General features: G+C 37.8%; 1 protein-coding gene across 5 annotated transcripts in view; it reads right to left on the bottom strand.

Annotated features, from left to right (window-relative positions):
- The window catches only part of GRK3 (G protein-coupled receptor kinase 3), a 123,540-nt gene that overhangs the window by 47,006 nt on the left and 58,308 nt on the right, over nt 1-18,226 (bottom strand). For 3 of the 5 annotated variants that reach the window (XM_074972967.1, XM_074972969.1, XM_074972968.1), the window contains exons 3-8: nt 16,264-16,337; nt 7,139-7,240; nt 6,308-6,382; nt 3,707-3,768; nt 2,510-2,561; nt 1,403-1,494 (exon numbers count right to left, since the gene is read on the bottom strand). In XM_074972967.1, the coding sequence (XP_074829068.1) occupies nt 1,403-1,494; nt 2,510-2,561; nt 3,707-3,768; nt 6,308-6,382; nt 7,139-7,240; nt 16,264-16,337 (457 nt within the window). Of the gene's footprint in view, nt 1-1,402; nt 1,495-2,509; nt 2,562-3,706; nt 3,769-6,307; nt 6,383-7,138; nt 7,241-13,982; nt 14,032-14,755; nt 14,777-16,263; nt 16,338-18,226 lie in introns of those variants that run through there. The other 2 variants (XM_074972970.1, XM_074972971.1) reach the window with 2 other exon arrangements.

Genomic DNA, 18,226 nt, shown 5'->3' with positions numbered 1-18,226 from the left:
TAAAGTAAGAACTAACCCAAACCTCTACCCAAAAGATGAACCTAACCTAAAGCTTTACTTCAGGTTTGGAAAAGTTTGGCTGACTTTTCTGCTCCTATCCCCATTACCTTTCTCTATTCTTCTGCCTCTGCGCTTCATGGAAACTGGTGGGAGGGAAAGGAAGGGGAGGGACATCTTTTGCTTCCCTTATTGGTTCTGAGTTCCTTAGTTTAGACATTCAGGCTTCTTCAGAGAAAGCGACTGGGCAAATGTGCTAACTCTATCTCTGAGGTGGAAGCCTATTTAGTGTGGCTTTTGTCCAAAAGAGATGGATATCATTTACATTTCTGTGCCTGGCCTACAGACTACATGGCAGGCTCATTTTATAAATCTCAAACTAAAAAAGAATAAATCAATATGTGCATAAAAGTACTGCAACAGGAATGAAGATATTAATAGTACTATTGAAATAAATACTTGAGGTGAAAGTCGCCGCAGAAAGATTAAACATGAAAGTCATTTCAGGGGACCCTTCACTTGTTAATAGCTCAGAGTCAGGATCTAAAAGGTATTGGGCACCCACTATTCCCAGTAAACCCAATGGGAACCACGAACACTCGACACCTCAGGCATCAGAAATGCTATGTGGAATTATCAAAGAAAGATCCCTGGGTTCAAATGGGTAGGAGAGTAGGTAGACAGAACCATGTGGAAAACCCATGCTATGTCCAGAAAATCAAAGCTGACCATGTGATGGAAGAATTGTGCCTAATAACCAGGGGTTCTCTATGCAGAAATTAGGAGTTGTGTGTGACTGGCAGTGCCAGAGAAAGCAAAGGGTTTGATTTGGGAACTTGAACCCAGAATGTGTTTTAGCTGCAATTCTAACAATGGAGCACCAACTGTCAACTAGAAGCAACCATTGCTGCTGTTTTTTCCTTCAAAACCCCTTCTCGGGAGTGTAAATAGTTTTAATTATATAGATTTAGGACACTGTATTCTTAAACTGCCCACACATCTCTATCCCAGGGCTTAATCCTGAAATGCGCTGAGCACTCCAGGCCCTTAGCCAGCAAAGTACTTAAGTACACCCTTCACTTTAAGCACATGAGAAATCTCCTGTGACTTCAGAGGGACTATACGAGTGTTTTCAGCAAGAATATGCTTAATTGTTTTGCAAGACTGGGGCCTGAGTGTCCAGCATTTTGGAGGATCAAACTTCCAATGAGACTTTAAGCCACTCCAAAAATTCAAACTCTTCTTCAACTGACTGGACCTTAGGACAAAACTCTATTACACAATTTCATGATACAATCTAAGCTGATCATTCCGCTCTGCGGAGATTTTGTTAAAAATTCAGAGATTTTTTTCCTTATATACTTTAGAGTTTATATTTATCATTAAAACACAGTATAGAACTTACATTTTTCCAGTGTCCGCTTTTCTGCAACCATATACTTCGCCGAATCCCCCTCGCCCAATTATTCTATGTACACTAAAGTCATTCATGGTCAGCTGTGAATTCAAAACACACAAATTTCATTTTCCAATGCCCAGAACCTTTACCCTTTACAATCTCTAAATTCATTTGACATCAATGTATTAAAGTGGATATTTGTTCTTTATTTTTTAGTTTTATGGTTTCACTACCTGTTTTCAGAAAGTAGCTCTCTTAGGGCTTGTCTACACTACCGCACAGGGTCGATCTAAGATACGCAACTTCAGCTACGTGAATAGAGTAGCTGAAGTTGACATACTTAGATCTACTGACCGTGGTGTCTTCACTGGGTAAGTCAAGGGCTGACACTCTCCTGTCGACTCTGCTTGCGCTCCTTATTCTGGTGCAGTACCGGAGTCGATGGGAGAGTGCTTAGTGGTCGATTTATTGCGTCTATACTAGACGTGATAAATTGACCCCTGCTGGAATGATCGCTGCCCGCCGATCCAGTGGGTAGTGTAGACAAGCCCTTAATTGTTTATGCTCCCCTATGTCTGCAAGCACTAGAATCTGGGGAGGTCATAGAGATGGTATTTACAATAGCCAAGATGACAGGACACGAAGGCATGGCTGAGGATTTCAATGGATATGAAACCAAGACAGCAGCTTTCATGAGCAACGTTGCCTTGCAGACAAAGAAATTGTGGGAGTAAAACACTTTAGGACTAAGGGATGAGGCCAAGAATATACCAAATGGAGGCAAGTAGGTCTGAGTTTTGAAGGGAAAAAACAGAGGGAGACAGAATAGTACTTGGGTTGGCATCTCCTGCCGAAAAGTAGTGCTCAAACAATCTGTTTCCTGTAACTACCTATTTCAAAACCACAAGGCTTTTAAGTCATGACAGGCAGAGAGGGTAGCCAGGGAGGAATCATTAATGGTGCTGGGAGGTTATGTACATCAAAGAATAGAACAGCATATTAGAATAATACTCATTGTTCTTCTTAATAACATCTTTTAAGGAAAAGTATTCTTTAAAATATAACATTTTCTTTCCTACATCGGCTTTTGACAAGATAAATGTAATTACTTACATGAATATTTAGTTCTACATTTTTCCATTGACAAAATCTAGTAAACTTGTCACTGTTAAAAAAAAAAATTTAAAAAGTTAAGTTAAAAGGTTATCCAATAGAATTACAGAAAGTATTGTGAAAAATGCCAAGTACTCTAGTTTTGAAAATGAAATTCAGCACAAGGTAATTTATGAAGATTAAAATTGCCATTTAAAAAATTCACTGATTAGCCATCTTTTATGCTTGTTTTAATTTGGCATGTTTCTTAGCAACTCACTCTCAATATGTTTTGTTTAGTAACAAGTTATAAAATATATCTGATTATTTTCTCTCTTCAGTTACAAATGCATCCATATTTATTTACATAATTTCCTTTAGACCCTGTTTCTAACGGTCAATTTTTCAGGAAATTAAAAAAAATATTTCAACTGTATCACAAGCAAGATAATTAAATCAGAAAGTATGCAATGTAACTTCAAATTGAATTAACCTTAATATACACCAAGGAATAATGTAAACCTATTTTATCCTGAAATAAAGAAGATGTCAATACTATTGAATGTTGTTACAGGATAATTGTCTTCTGCTGCTACATCAGTTATAAGATGTTTATTTTCAGGGTAGGAAAAATTGATCTTTTGAGGACATTATGTTGGCTACATAATCGGATATATCATTTGTCAGCAGTAGATTAGGGGCCAAATCTGTGCACTTTACTCCCACCAGTAGTCTCATTAAGGGTAATAGCATTATTCAGATGTGTAAGATTAACTGGTTTTGCCACCTTACATTTCCTTACAGTTACTGTTTAGTTGTAAACCGTTTGGGCTACACACTAGAATTGCTGTATAGCTCACCCCATAAAACTGTAGTTTACTTGTAAGAGTATCACCCAGATGAATGGAGTTAGAGACTTTCAGACTTTTAAAAGATCAAACTGTAAGAAGTCCATTATTACTGTTACGTGGTGCAGTGGAGTGGTCCACTAATTGTGTGATCTGAACATCCTTACAAGTTGTCACAACTACACTGCATACAATACTGGGATATCCTGATATTTAACATGATACATGTACCAAGGCTAGTTCTCTGGAAAAGCTTGCTGATAATACACTATTAACTAAACAATTCTACCCTTATTTTGCAATAATACTCAAGGGACCAGTCTAACTGCAGGAGATTACACAGAAGTTCATATAGTATATAGATTCATACCTTTCCATAAATTTTTGAAATATTTTTCCTCGGAGACTATCACAAATTTCTTCTATGTATGGCTAAAAAAAGATACAAAATGTTATTTAACTTTTCAGTGTATGATAAACTGAACATGCAACACTCTCCAGTGAAAATAAATTACATGTTTAGGCTCCAGCATTTACCGCCCACTGGCAAGAACTACTTGTGTTGAGCATCCTGAATGCCCACAGAAGGGGGGCCCTAAGTAACTGCAATACGTTGTGGTGACTTTCCTGGCTTACGGTCTGATCCAGCAACGAACTTCAGCATGGCCTTGACTTTAAGCATCTGAGTCGTTGCACTGAAGATGAGCATTTGCTCAAGGGCTCTTCTGAATTAGAGGCCTTAGCATTTTCCTGGGAGGGATTGGAGAGAATTTTTCAGTCTTTGCCCATGGACCAACAACAGGAAATGAGCATGGAAACTTTATGGATTAATCACCAGAATGATCAGGCTGAGAACACTGCTTCTCATTTATTTAAATTAAATAACAAAGTTTAGAATTTATGGTGAAGGCTGTGAAACTCAAAGAGCAGCCAGCACAGGAACACCAAGATAATCTTTCCTTATTAGAGCTTCTCTCTTCCCTCTCCTTTATTTCCTCTACCTTGCTACCAGCAGCTTTAATTCACAAGTGGCCTATTTGAAAAAGGAGCACCATTACTTGGTTTGACATAGTGTGCAATGATTTCAAATCCCAACTCAATTACCAGTGGCTACATGAGATCCAAAGTAGACAATATAGATACCACTTTGTCAGTCTCTCTGGTTCTAACATCAAAGATAATTCACTGATACAGTAAGACCATCAAGCAGGTTTAATATAACAGTACTTTAAATGCTGCAATAAATGCAATTACTATAAAAGTACAGCAAATTAATTTAAACCTGCAGTCACTGCCATATCGCATAGGTTCATATTAACAAAAAGCCAGGACATTCAGCACTAAAGCAAAAATTAATTTGTCTAATTATGTTATCTAACTTTAATTGGAATGTCCTTGCTTAGGTCAGTTTGTGTTAGAACTGTAATAATATAGAAATACCTATTTCACCTTCAATTTGTTTGAATAAATAAACATTAAAGGTGCACTTTTCAAACCAATAAACCAAAATCCATTATTTACTTTGGTGCTAAATTTGTGGACACAGAAATCCTATAATTCTAAAATCCTACAACATCTATAGAATTTTAGAGAAAAGTACTCTAATTTCTGTAGAGGACAAGTAGCTTTTTTCAGAATGTAATTTCCCACTGTATTTAGAATAATGAAAGAACTATAAATTGGCACCAGCACCTAAAACCCTCATGTGAAACGGCAATATTGCTAACTCCAGCCATGTACTCTTATACCTCAAAAATATGATGCTATATAATATAGTTAGCTAGAGGCAAAAGGAAGGACCCACTAAACAGAAAGGTATCTGCATTGCTATGCTTTTATATTTCTGAAACATTCAGCTGAATTCTGTACTTCATGACCTGATTTATGTTGAAAGGAAGCATAAGGTCCTGATGTAAAAGGGATTTATTGTAAACTATATTTAAAAAATGTAATTTACCAGTGGTTGGCAAAGCAACTGTAGCCCACTTTCACTTAGAGCGTCTATGTGAAATTCCTCACACTCTGCTAATTGGGTTACCTCGAATGCACTTGGAACCAGCATATGAAAGCATAGATCCGAGTGGACTGTGACCTGAATTTCTAGGACAATGTGTGAAAAAGCAACACTACCAAGCGGTTAACTGAAACTGGGTACATATTTTTAATTGAATTTCTTCTATTTTGAATGAAAGTTTCACAGTTATCTAAGAAGCCCTCAGTGAGAGAAACTAAGGGCTAAGTCATGCAAAGTGCTGAGCACTCTGACCCCAAACCAGAAAAACACTTGGTACATGCTTAACTTTAATACCCTTATGTATTCCCATTCCCTACTCATATGCTTACACCCACGAGCCTGCTTAAATGCTTTCCTGGACTGGGGCCAGAGCTCTCAGCACCTTGCAGATCAACAGTCACAGGTGGGGAGATGGACTGACCTCATGCCCAAACGCCGACTGGCCAACGTGACTCTCTCCTGCTGCCACAAGCCGCCAAGGGATGAGGATTTCTTTCAAACACTGCTAGTCTGCTGGGATACTCCTCAACCATAGGCATAAAAACCACTGATCTCACCAAAAAAAAGCTATCTGTAATAACTGTTCCTTCTAAGAAGTTTTCCATATGATTTTGGAGGAAAACAGGAATAAAATGTTAATATTAGAACCCTTCAGCCAGTAAAGTTATAGAGCAGTTAGTAATCTTTTCAAAAATGTACTCAAAGACTCTTCTGGCTAAAGAAGACTAATCTACCATTTTTATTATCTTTAACAAGACAATGAAATTAGAAACATTCTCTGATTATTATATACAGAAATCTTTCTCTGTATCATTTTGTTTTAATTGACTTCTGAAATACAGTATAAAATTCCTGTCATAACTGTAATTATAATATGTATATAAGGGAAGTTTCCTGAAATTGCTTACGTTCAAATAATTAAATAAAACCCAGACACTCCAAGTGCTTTCATCTCACCTGAAAAAGACTTGGTGGCACTTGTTTCTTGGCAAGGTGAGTTTGTACATGATCTACAGCTTTCTTTGAGAATGGCTTCAGAAAAATAAAAAGTAAGATTTTAGACAAATAGCTGGAAAAGAGATATTTAGGTTCTTAATTATTGAGGTCACAATAGCAGTTTTTAACTAAAAAGGAATGTTGCTTATATGAAAAATACACAAACTTCAAAATGAATGTAACTTAGTGTCCATTAAGCATCCTGTTGCAAAACACTTTGAAAGTTATGCCCATCCCTATTTCCAAGCCAAAAAAAAAAAACAAAAACCAAGGTCCCAGATCATGCCATGCGTGATGGAGACCATCCATCAAGTAACTGCAAAGCACAGGAACACAGAACACATGAAACCACCAACTGCTTCTTTGTATTCCCCGTTTTAAGAAAAATGTACACTTACATCCCAATCCTGCAGGTGTACATGCTCACCTTCAGGCACGAGTAGTCCCATTCCCTTCAGCAGAATTATGTGTAAAGCGAAGCATGGGCATAAGCCCTTGCAGATTCAAAGTCTTACATAACAGGATAAATTTCTCTCTGGCTCAAATCATGTCATTATTGTAGATTATCCACTCTTTCAAATAAGCTATGTTTTACAAAGAGTGACAACCGAGTTAGTAGACACTGCTATCATAATAGATTGCTATTGTCACACTTTGAGCAGCGTTTTGTGTAATTCCCTGTCAGACTTTCATCTACTCACTGTCCTTCCATTATTAAATATTTTAAAGAATTTAAAGTCAAAGGAAACATTAAAATATTACAATAATAGAGTGAAACTGCAGCATACATACATGTGAGCAAGACAGCAGCTCTTTCATTATGTATGTGTCATAAATCTGCCGACTTCTGCTAAGACGTTCCTCCTCAGAATCCAGTTTTTCATAGTCTTTTATCTGTAATATGGGGGGGGAAAAAAGGAATTGAACCTATTTCTAAATCTTTACACTGTCTGAGGAAAGAAAGATTCTTCACTGTGGTAGACACCTTATTTCCCTTCATCCCTTTCCCAGGACAAGTTTGTGGAGGTGCTTGTTGCAATTCTGTAGTTAAGGATGACTTCTGGATTCCAACCCAAGAAGAGATTTTTCTATCCCCCTGTAACTCTTGATAGGAGTAACCAATTTGTTTGCAGACTGTGGTGCTTAAAATGGGGTATGAAGAATTTTGTTTGAAAATCTGAGAAGTTCTGGATTAAGAACATATGCACACGCCTTCCTAAACCATTAGCTGGGCTGTAAATTGTGTGAAAAAGATCAAGGAACTGATGGACTTGGCAGCTGGGGTGGGACAGGCAGAGGAGTATGTATCTGACTGAAACTTTCTGAGGAGGCCTTCTTTGTCCTTCTCCACCCAGTGAGAGCACCAATCCTGGTTCTCCTACAATGATGGATGCTGATCCCCACTTTCTGAAATGTATTTGGAGCATATGCATAAAGTAGAACCAGTAGCCTGGAAGCCAAATGAGCATCTTTTTTTATGCTGTAGGCCTTAGCAGTAGCACTTTAATATTAAGGTTTGAGGCAGCATTCAGGCCTCTCAATGGACTCAGCTGAATCAGTTATATGAACTTCTAATCAGTTACCATGGAAAAAAAACTTCTGTGTTTACATCAGCTTTTCAAAATGCTGAGTGTGGAAAACAACTTTGTATGACGAAGAGGCTACTGCACTGAAGTTCTCTTAAGAGGAGATACTGTATTATAGATATCTGCTGGAAAAAATGACCTATTTCAGGAATTTCTAGTGGCCCCTTCACAGAGGGATCTTGATTTTGGTCTTGTTTACTATAGAGCACTACACAAAAGTTGCAATGGAAATTTAAGTTAACTTGCTTCCAGCATAGTGTTTATAATTCAATTAAATACATTAAATCTGTAGTTAGAACAACAGAATTTAGGTTAAGATATTTGAGAATATTGTATGAAAATATAAGAATGACTGGTTTACAAATTCATTGCAATTTCTACAACTTTTGTTTAGTGAGTAAGCAGCATTAGTGCTGCATAAAGAGAGGAGATGATTGCCTCAACAAGGTCTAAAAACTGCTTTAGACATGGCAGATAGTCTTAATGCTCATTCTGTGCTACAGGAACAGACTAGATCATAACAAATTTGGGAATATCCACTTGAGCACTCTCACAGAAGAGACAGTATATAAGGATAAATCTAGGTGAGGGCAACAAATAACCATGGAGACTTACAAATAGGTTTAGCTCTACCAAGCAGTAAGAAAGCCAGAGAGGAGGCACAAGATATAGGTTCTGTTAGGAACTTCGTCTCATGACAGCGAGGCCAACCCCGAAAGACCTCAGATCCATTCTGCTCTGAAGAAGAATTTAATCAATGCAAATCCTTCAATGGGAGTACCACTGGCAAGAGACTCCTACTAGGGCATGGAGAAGGAGGAAAAGAAAGAGATAGTTTAATATCCCCAAGGGACGGCTTGTGTTTTGATCTACTGAACCTCCTCCACTTCATTCTGTGAAGAACCAGGATCCAAATGAAACACTGAGTATGAGGATTTGCACTAAATCCACCCATCAACTTGTGAATCAAGAAAATCAAAGCATTCCAGGGCTGAGACTCAACTGGCCCTTTTCAAAGCCTCTTCAAGAAGGAACAGAGCACTATGGCTTCCAGACCCACAAAGTAAAGGCTGCACAGATGATGTAGTGCCCAGTCACACATCTGTCATTGAGACAAACATTGGACAGGCTGGTGTTGGTGAGTCTCCACTTGGAGAGAACACATGGACCAGACTCTGGAAAAATATTTCAAACAGGTGGGAAAAAAAAAAAAAAAAAAAAAAAACCAAGGATCCGTGATCACCACTTTAACAAGTGGAAAAGCACATCTAGACTTAAGAGAAAACAAGTAGGAGCAGGAGATTTTAAATTGAAGGACATAAAACGTTATGCTTTGCCTCCATTTCAGAACATATTTTTCTTTTTGAAGTTGTCATGGTTACAGGGCAAGCAGCAATTTAAACCTCTTTGCAGTCCCTCTCAAGTGCACCCCTACAAGTAACCATCTTTTTCTCAGGGTGGAATTTCACAATTCATCCCATGCTTAAAATGGGTCTCCGGCCACAGTCCCCTTTTTTTTATCAACTGTTATAATGACACAGGTCTAACTGTATTTGGAGCTTGTGACCAGAGACTGATTAAAGTGACACAAACATACTATTAATCCAAAGGCACATAGCAATTAGAGTACAGGGTTAAAAATAAGAAAAGCCTAAACACATAGTCTTACCTAAGCCTAGACTTTCCTTGAGAGTTTAAGAAGGTTTCACTTAACCCAGGCCCGCCAAGAACTGGGCTAGGTGAAACAGGTTGCCCCTGCAACTGCTGCCTCTCAGACAGTCTGATGTTCCATTCTGTATCTCTCAAGCCCAGTATCTCTCAAGTCACAGGTTTTCTTTTTATTCATTCCAAAGTCCCTTTGTTCATAGTTCCTGCTTGAAGATGTCCTGGGATTTTGAGTAGCGTTCCTGAAACTGACCAAACTGGCTTATGCATTTCTCTGGAGGATAACTTTAAACGGTGCATTTCTGGGATTGTCATTTTGAGCACCACGCAATTGAATTCCGTCTACAAATTGTTCGGGAATTCCTGTAGGATTTACCCTTTACTTATCTTTTAGCCCACAAAGCAAACACTAAAGCTAGATACACAGATACAGAAATATAACAACAACAATTAATACAGATACAGTAACTCCTCACTTAAAATCATCCCAGTTAAAGTTGTTTCGTTGTTCCATTGCTGATCAAATAGAGAACATGCTTGTTTAAAGTTGTGCAATTCTTTCTTATAACATTGTTTGGCAGCTGCCTGCTTTGCCCACTGCTTGCAGAAAGAGCAGCCCATTGGAGCTAGCTGGTGGGGGCTTGGAATCAGGGTCGACTGGCAGCCCCGCTATCAGCTCCCCGCTTCCCAGGCTATCAACTGCCGGCAGTTCAGCTGTCCCTCCCCGCACTGCCATGTGCTGCTCCTGCCCTCTGCCTTGGAGCTGCTCCTGGGAGCCTCCTGCTTGCTGCGCAAGGGTGGGGGAAAGAAGAGTGCTAATGTCAGAGTGTCCCCCTCCCCCATACTCCTGCCCCCTGCTTACGCCATCTCCATAGAGTGGGGGGCGGGGGTGTTACAAGAGGGCTCAGGACACAGGGAGCTTGCTCGCAGCAGCTGCTGTCTCAATTTGCTGATCTACTTAAAAAGGCAATGTACTTAAAGTGGGGTTAGTATACTTAAAGGGGCAATGCATATCTCTCTCTCTCTCACACACACAGGGTGTGTGTCTCTGTCTGCCATTCTGTCTTCCCTCTCTCCATTCCTGCTGCCTTGTACAGTGTTAGGCTACATTAACAATAATGTGTTAACCCTTGAGGGCTCAGCCGAGTACTAGTTCATCATTTAGCAGTAAGGCATTCCCTGGGAAATATCCCACCCTCTGACTTCACCACCTCAACCAAGCTTAACAATCATAATTGCTGTGTACAGTATTAAATTGTTTGTTTAAAACTTATACTCTGTGTGCGTATATATATATAAAATATAGTCTTTTGTCTGGTAAAAAAAATTTCCCTGGAACCTAACCCCCCCCCCATTTATGTTAAGCTAAATGATGTTAAGCGAATCCAATTTCCCCATAAGAATTAAAGTAGCATTTTTCAGAAAAATAACTACAAAGTTTAGTGAGGAGTTACTGTAATTCCCATGCTCTTCACAGAAGCCTTGCAAAATTCAAGGAGAATTTGCTGCACTCCATCTACACAGATTGAACAACACACACTCTTCAAGGGGATAAAATTCAAATAGCTTGTTGGAATAAATCCTTGTTAGATGAAGAATATGTTCTTGTGATGGGAGCTCTGAAGAGCTTTCCTCCTAAACCTGTGCATGATAATAAAATTTTATAACCACTTTAGAGTTTTTTAACATGTTCTAAGGTTGAATCAGAACCTTGAAGGATTTGGGAAAGTGTAGCACAAACACTGTCAACTCTTATTACTGGCCGACATTAGTCTCTCTGCAGCAACTGTCTAAGAATAAAGGCCACACTGAGTCACAAATGGTAAACCAATTCAACAGTGCTGGGCCAACTACCTCCTTTCTTTCAATCTAGGGAAATGAGAATGTGTCATCAAGAATACCCTGATTCTATTGTAGACAAGCAAGACGATATGAGACACTTATTAATATCAGATCATGTATGGCATACAAATTCAGCTAATTTTACAGGTTTATTTAACAGAACACTACTACACAGAACCAAAAGAAACATGATGGTGAGCAGAACTCACAAACTGTCATGGTTTATCTGATAACTGACATATAGTAGTAATAGCTCCCTCTTGAGTTACTGTACTGTCCCATAAATATGGTGGTACTAATGACTCATATATGATAATCCCCTGGCAGACAAATACCACAGCTCACCTTCAGAAATACGATCTGACAATATATCTTTTCAAATGCTGAAATTAGAATGCTTAAGTTACTGAGCATCTAAAAAAATGATTTTTGACAGATCTGGATGAATCACTCATCCAGATAAATGCATGATCGTGACTCACGTTGCAGTAACATACGAGATCCCTTCAGCATGGGGCCTTTTTACATCTAAGGATAATTTTTATGTAACAATTTATTCAAATTATTCTACCTGGAAAATGTGGTAAGTAAATCAAATATATAAAAATTTCAAAGCTTTCAAACATAATACTTTACTGTAAGAAATACAGCAAGTCTCTTTTTTAAATATCTAAAGGGGACTTTTCTAAAAATATGTAACAACACTTTTAAAATATTTTTAGGCAATGTTTTGCTAACCCTTAAAGTGCAACTTCAAATTGTTTCAAAGATAAAGAAGTGACATGAAATAACTCATGTTTCTAAATAATCTCTATACAAACCGCTATTTTGATTAGTTACTACAGTAATTTCTTAAATGTATAAACAAATGGAAATGATAGAAAAATGTATTCAGTATTCCTCTTTACAGTGAATAAAATTTCTTAACTCAATTTAGCAATTTTGGAGTTCTAAGAATTTATCTTTAGACTGCAGCTAAGCAGCTTAGGAAGAAGCCATCACTTGACATTAATGACTTTGCCAGTTATTATCCTATTTTGAACGTTCTCTTTTGAGGCGGCCATGGAAGGAAAATACCAGCTTCATCTGGATTCTTCTGATATACCAGATCCCTAGTACTCTAACTTTATGTCTGGTTTTGGTACAGAGGCTGTATTAGTAGCCCTAGTCATCTATCTCCTTCTGGCAATGGAAAACACCTGACCTTATTAAATCTATCAGCAGTCTTTGATAACATTACTCATGAGGTGCTGCTTACCCACCTGCAGGATCTGTCACAAATTGATGGGACTGTTCTGCAATAGTTCTGTTTATTCCTTTATAAGAAGTCTCAGAAGATGATAGTAGGTAATTATTCATCACTCTAAGGTCCCTCTTATGCAAAGTCCTAGAGGATTATACTTTGTTGCCCCTTTTGTTCTGCATATAAGAGGCTGCCAAGGAAGTTTGAATCATTTGGAGCTGCAGTGTGAACAATACATGGATAAAACTCAACTTTACATCATCTTTTTCACAAGTGCAGATGGTGCAGTTTGCTAATCCATGTCCCTGTCTAAATCATGCAATGGTGAAGCAAAAACATACTGGCTGAAAAACAGTCTAGACAAGACAGAGTTAATGCGGTTGGCACAGAACATTATTTACAGAAGCTGACTAGATGTGACTGCTTTCTCTGTTGGTGTTTCACTCCATGTCAAGTTGGTTGGCAATCTGGGGAATACATTTGGACCCTGTTTTATGGCTCCAAATTCAAATGCCTTTTAAATTGACTATAATTATTTTATAAGTGGATCAGAACAACTACAAAACCAAAACTCAGTCACGTTAATGCAGCGAGCTACAAGCAGTCACACTTCATTCTTGAGTCAAGCTCTTAATTCAGCTCCAGTAGCAACTGAAAAGACTTTTTATTCTGCCACATAGAATGCTTCAAGCCAGGAAGATGCAGCAACCATTTTTGCCACAGTTCTTAAAATTCTGTACTCAGTGCCCTCAGCTGATCTTGAATTTCCATGCTCTGCAAAATTGTGGTAGTTTATATCTCATCTGCAGTTAATTACCTTTCATTGTTGCAGAATCCATTATGCAATTGTCACCACTACATTGATTCAACACCATGTATTCTTCTTAAGACTACTCTTTAAAACTACTAGGAAGCTTCAGTTTGTCTAGAACCCAGCAGAGCGAGATGACATGCACGTACTGCACCTGTGCGCCATCAATACAATGGATCCAACACTGGCTCTCAGTACTCTTCCAAGTGCATTTCAAGGTGTTGGCTTTAATCTGCACATATAAAGACCTATATTATTTGGGACTTGACTATCTTAGATATTATTTTTCTATGTACATCATTATGACAATGGATATAAACTGAAGTGTTTTTGCTGACAGTCTCTAAATGTGCGTTTCTGAAGACTGGAGGCAGAATCCCTGATGGTAGAACTTGATCCCACAGTGTGACACTGTGGCCAAAAGACCTAATGCAATTGTGAGATGCACAAATAGGGGAATCTCGAGTAGGAGTAAAGAGGTTATTTTACCTCTGCCATTGGCACTGCTGCGACTGCTGCTGGAATACTGTGTTCCGTTCTGGTGCCCACAATTCAAGAAGGATGTTGATAAATTGGACAGCGTCCAGAGAAGAGCCACAAGAACGATTAAAAAGAATAGAAAACATACCTTATAGTGATAAAGTCAAGGAGCTCAATCTATTTAACTTAACAAAGAAGTGTTAAGGGGTGATTTGATTATAGTCTATAAGTACCTTCCTGGGGAACAAACATTTAATAATAGGCTCTTCAATCTAGCAGGGGAAGGTATGATCCAATGGCTGGTAGTTAAAATTAGACAAATTCAAACCGGAAATAAGGTGTAAATTTTTAAGGGTGAGAGTAATTACCTATTGGAACAGTTTACTGAGGGTCGTGGTGGGTTCTCCATCATCGACAATTTTTAAAATCAAGATTGGTTGTTTTTCTAAAAGATCTGCTCCAGGAATTATTTTTGGAAGTTCTCTGGCCTATGTTATACAGGAGGTCAGACTAGATGATCACACTGGCCTTAGAATCTATGAATAGCAAGCTTGTCAAGCCCACATTTTTTAACTTCTGAGAACTGTGCAAGTCCACATTTTTCAGCCAACTCTTTGCTGAATGGGTCTGAACTGAGGCAGTTTTCATTTTAACTTTCTTGTCTTTTTATTTTCTGATTTCTGAGTTACTGATTAAACTTTGCAGAAAAGAAGCAGGAAAATATAATAAAATTCAAGTTAAAAAAAAAAACAGAGTCCTCATTCTAAAGCAATGTTACATACCCATCTTGCCTAATCCAGGTGAAGTTTCTTGAAGACAAATGGTGATATTCAGGATATTCCATATCAGCCCGTCCTCTAGATCTCAACCAATTACTGATGGCTAGATTAAGAGGTATATGCAGATAGCGGACTCTTACTTTGCGTTTTTATAATAACAAAAATAATGTAAATGTATATTAAAATTGTATACATCTCTCTATAAACCTGTATGCACCACTTGTCTTCTTAGATTAGAAACGTACTAAAATGTAGGGACTGTGTCAGTCTTCATATGTATATACACAAACAACAGCTGGCACAATGAGGTCAGGTCCTGATTGGTACCCCTGAGTCTACTGTCAAATAAATACTAAATAATAAGATATACAACTAGGTATGCAACTCGGTGATGTGCAAGATATGCAATTCAGTGATGCCTATGGAGATTGCACGTGCACATCTGCAGGAAGAATACAGCCCCTAAATGCAATTTTAAAAGTAGTACACTGAAGGTTGCTCTTAAAAAAAAAAATTTTAATCAATTTGTAAAGAACAAAAAAAAAAACCTACAGTCCTGACAGGCCTAATAGCCCAGCCTGCAGCTTGCTTTCAGTTTCGGCTTTAGCAAGAGTCACAGCATCCAGAAATAGTTGGAAATATTTCGCTTCACTACGGTACATACAGTAACTTCACCATACGCTCAAGGGAAAAAGGCATTCATGTATCTACACTATTCCAATCATAAATCATGATTCTTCCCCCTCGCTCCTCCATCAGCCTATTGGTATTTTTGAAACCTTCTTGGGTGCATCGATCTGATAAACGTCATATGGTTAAGATTCAGTCAATATGTTTTTTCTTACATTATCGTTTTCATCAGCCAAAAGCCTGCACACCCCAGTGGCATTATAAAACCAAAGACCAAATAAACTCAACGTGTCTTCAAGCGAAGGTATCTATTACAACTGCACTTCTTTAAGTGTTTTATTAATCCACTGTTACAGAAACACAAGAAGCTTAATAAAAAGACTTAGTCTCAATTTGTACAGTTATACCAAACAACAGCACAGCTGGAACATAAGCCAGCAAAATAATTTCTCCTTTCAGCATTCCATTTTGTACTGTTTAAATGTGTGATCATTATCAATGTGATACCAAAGAAATCATCGTAATCTCCTTACAAGCATATATGATTTGAAAACTGTACAAAAAAAAACAATTAAATACTTTGATCTAACATTCTATTTTAAAAAGCCTCTTATATACGTTTAAAAAGCTAGTGTTGTAAGATCCAAATGTTACTTATCACCATTTCTTATGAATCATTAATCTACTTAAGGAAACTGAAATGTATCAGAACTTTGCATATCATAATACATCCCCCTTTTCCTCCATTCTACCCCCCGTCCAGTGCCACCCATATGCTCTTCCTACCAAGCCCAACCCCAAACACAAATACACTTGTTCCTGGCAAGCCAGAAATTAAGCTTATAACACAGAACACCAATAGAAGATAAAAAGTTTCTTACCTCTTCATAAAATTTCAGCTGAGGGACAGCTTCATCAATTTCATTCATACAATAATCTTTAAACAGCAAAAATCCTAAAACAAATAAAAAATACTTTAGAGAGGAAAACATGAATTAACATGGTCACTTCCAGGCAGGATGTATAGTAACCAATATTCTTTTGGAATTTTTTTGTTCCTCTGTAAGTATTGTTAATGGCTGAAGTATATCAATTACAATTATTTAATGTCTGTACAGTATTTTGAAAATGTACAGTAACACAGAAGTATTGCTATTAACTCATTCACCTGAGTTGCATTAAACATAATCCTTTTTCATTTGCTTGTCACTGTATAATATATTCACATTGTGCACTGAAATTTTTTACGCCTGGCCTCTGACCAAAAGGTGAATTTTTTTCAGAAAGCTTGAATAATATCCATCTCTGAGTTTTCCACAAACGAGGAGGGAAATTATAGATACATTTTCCTGTTTCAAACCATTCAAACCACATTTTATAGTAATAACAATACCAGCACCACTTTTCTAACCTACTAATACTTAGATCTTTTTTACCCAATATTTCAAATACATTTTGTAAAACAACATCGTAACATTAAATTATTTTCAAAGACACTTGTAAAGACTTGAAAACATGACTACTGCAGTCTGTCTGATGATCTGTTCCTTGATTCCCAAGACGGGATGTTGAGCAGAGTGTTTGTCACAAGCAGTGTTCAACAAACATATCATTTTTACGTATGTCTGAGCTGACATCTGCTATCCTGAACTATCTTTTTGCTCAGCTTACCATGGATCTTTCTTGCCAGCGTTAACCGTTATGGCTATCTGCCAGACTCTAGGAGCTGTTAGTATGCATGCGTTCAGCTCACTCCAGCAACCAATACCTTTTTCCTTCCTTTCACTTAGTAAGTGCTCACTGAAATCATAACCAATGACAGATGTGGTCATGAAACACTAAGGTACAGTTGAACGGGCTGGGATGCTGACAGACCAGCTCAGATCAAAGCAAAAGGTCAATTCACTTGTTTGTGAAGATCAAAGTAGTATTAAGCATTAGTATGCGTTCAAACTAATTCACTCGTATGCTAACAGAAATCAATAGAGATGTTGATTGTATTGTTTTCGTCTATCTATATCCTGTACTTAATTAACCCTATATCAGAGGTTTGTGTTAGTATTAAGATGAAAATTTACGTGTAAACTTCCTGAAAACCAATGAATGTTACCTGAATTGCTCTCACTTACCTATTTCTATAGTAATGTAATGGTAGACAATTGCATAATGTACATCACTAACTGAATTACTTATCAAAAAGAAAAGGAGTACTTGTGGCACCTTAGAGACTAACCAATTTATTTGAGCATAAGCTTTCGTGAGCTACAGCTCACTTCATCGGATGCATCACGAAAGCTTATGCTCAAATAAATTGGTTAGTCTCTAAGGTGCCACAAGTACTCCTTTTCTTTTTGCGAATACAGACTAACACGGCTGTTACTCTGAAACCTTACTTATCAAAGAAATCCTGTGAATGCTAAAGAAGGGCCTAAGGACTTTAGCCTACAAATGCGAATTTCAAAGCAAGTGGTCATTGATGCGGGGACCTGAGGTCAAAGACTCAAGATGCACTCTTCATCAAAGGAAGCACCCATGTGGGCGAAGGCACCTGTCAGCGTGTCTTCTGTGAGTAGGATCTATAACTGCTGATATAAGAGAATTATCCTGTATCTCCGGACTGATTAATTCTACCAGGGAGGAATACTGAGAAACTGGACAGAGATCTCTAGAGCCATTCAAGGTAACCCTGAGAGATTTATGGAAAGCAGAGATGAAGTAATCTGCTAGTTACCACTTTGGATTTACAAACTTCGACTCAGCTGTTAATATATTTTACCTGCTTTGACTTCTCAATAACTTTCATTTCTTTTCTTAGCTCATACATCTTTAGTTACTTTCCTAAAG

Source organism: Natator depressus, chromosome 15 (assembly GCF_965152275.1).
Source record: "Natator depressus isolate rNatDep1 chromosome 15, rNatDep2.hap1, whole genome shotgun sequence".
NCBI classification, from domain to species: domain Eukaryota; kingdom Metazoa; phylum Chordata; order Testudines; family Cheloniidae; genus Natator; species Natator depressus.
Note: the sequence above shows the minus strand (reverse complement) of the source record. Positions and strands in the feature narration are given on the sequence as shown.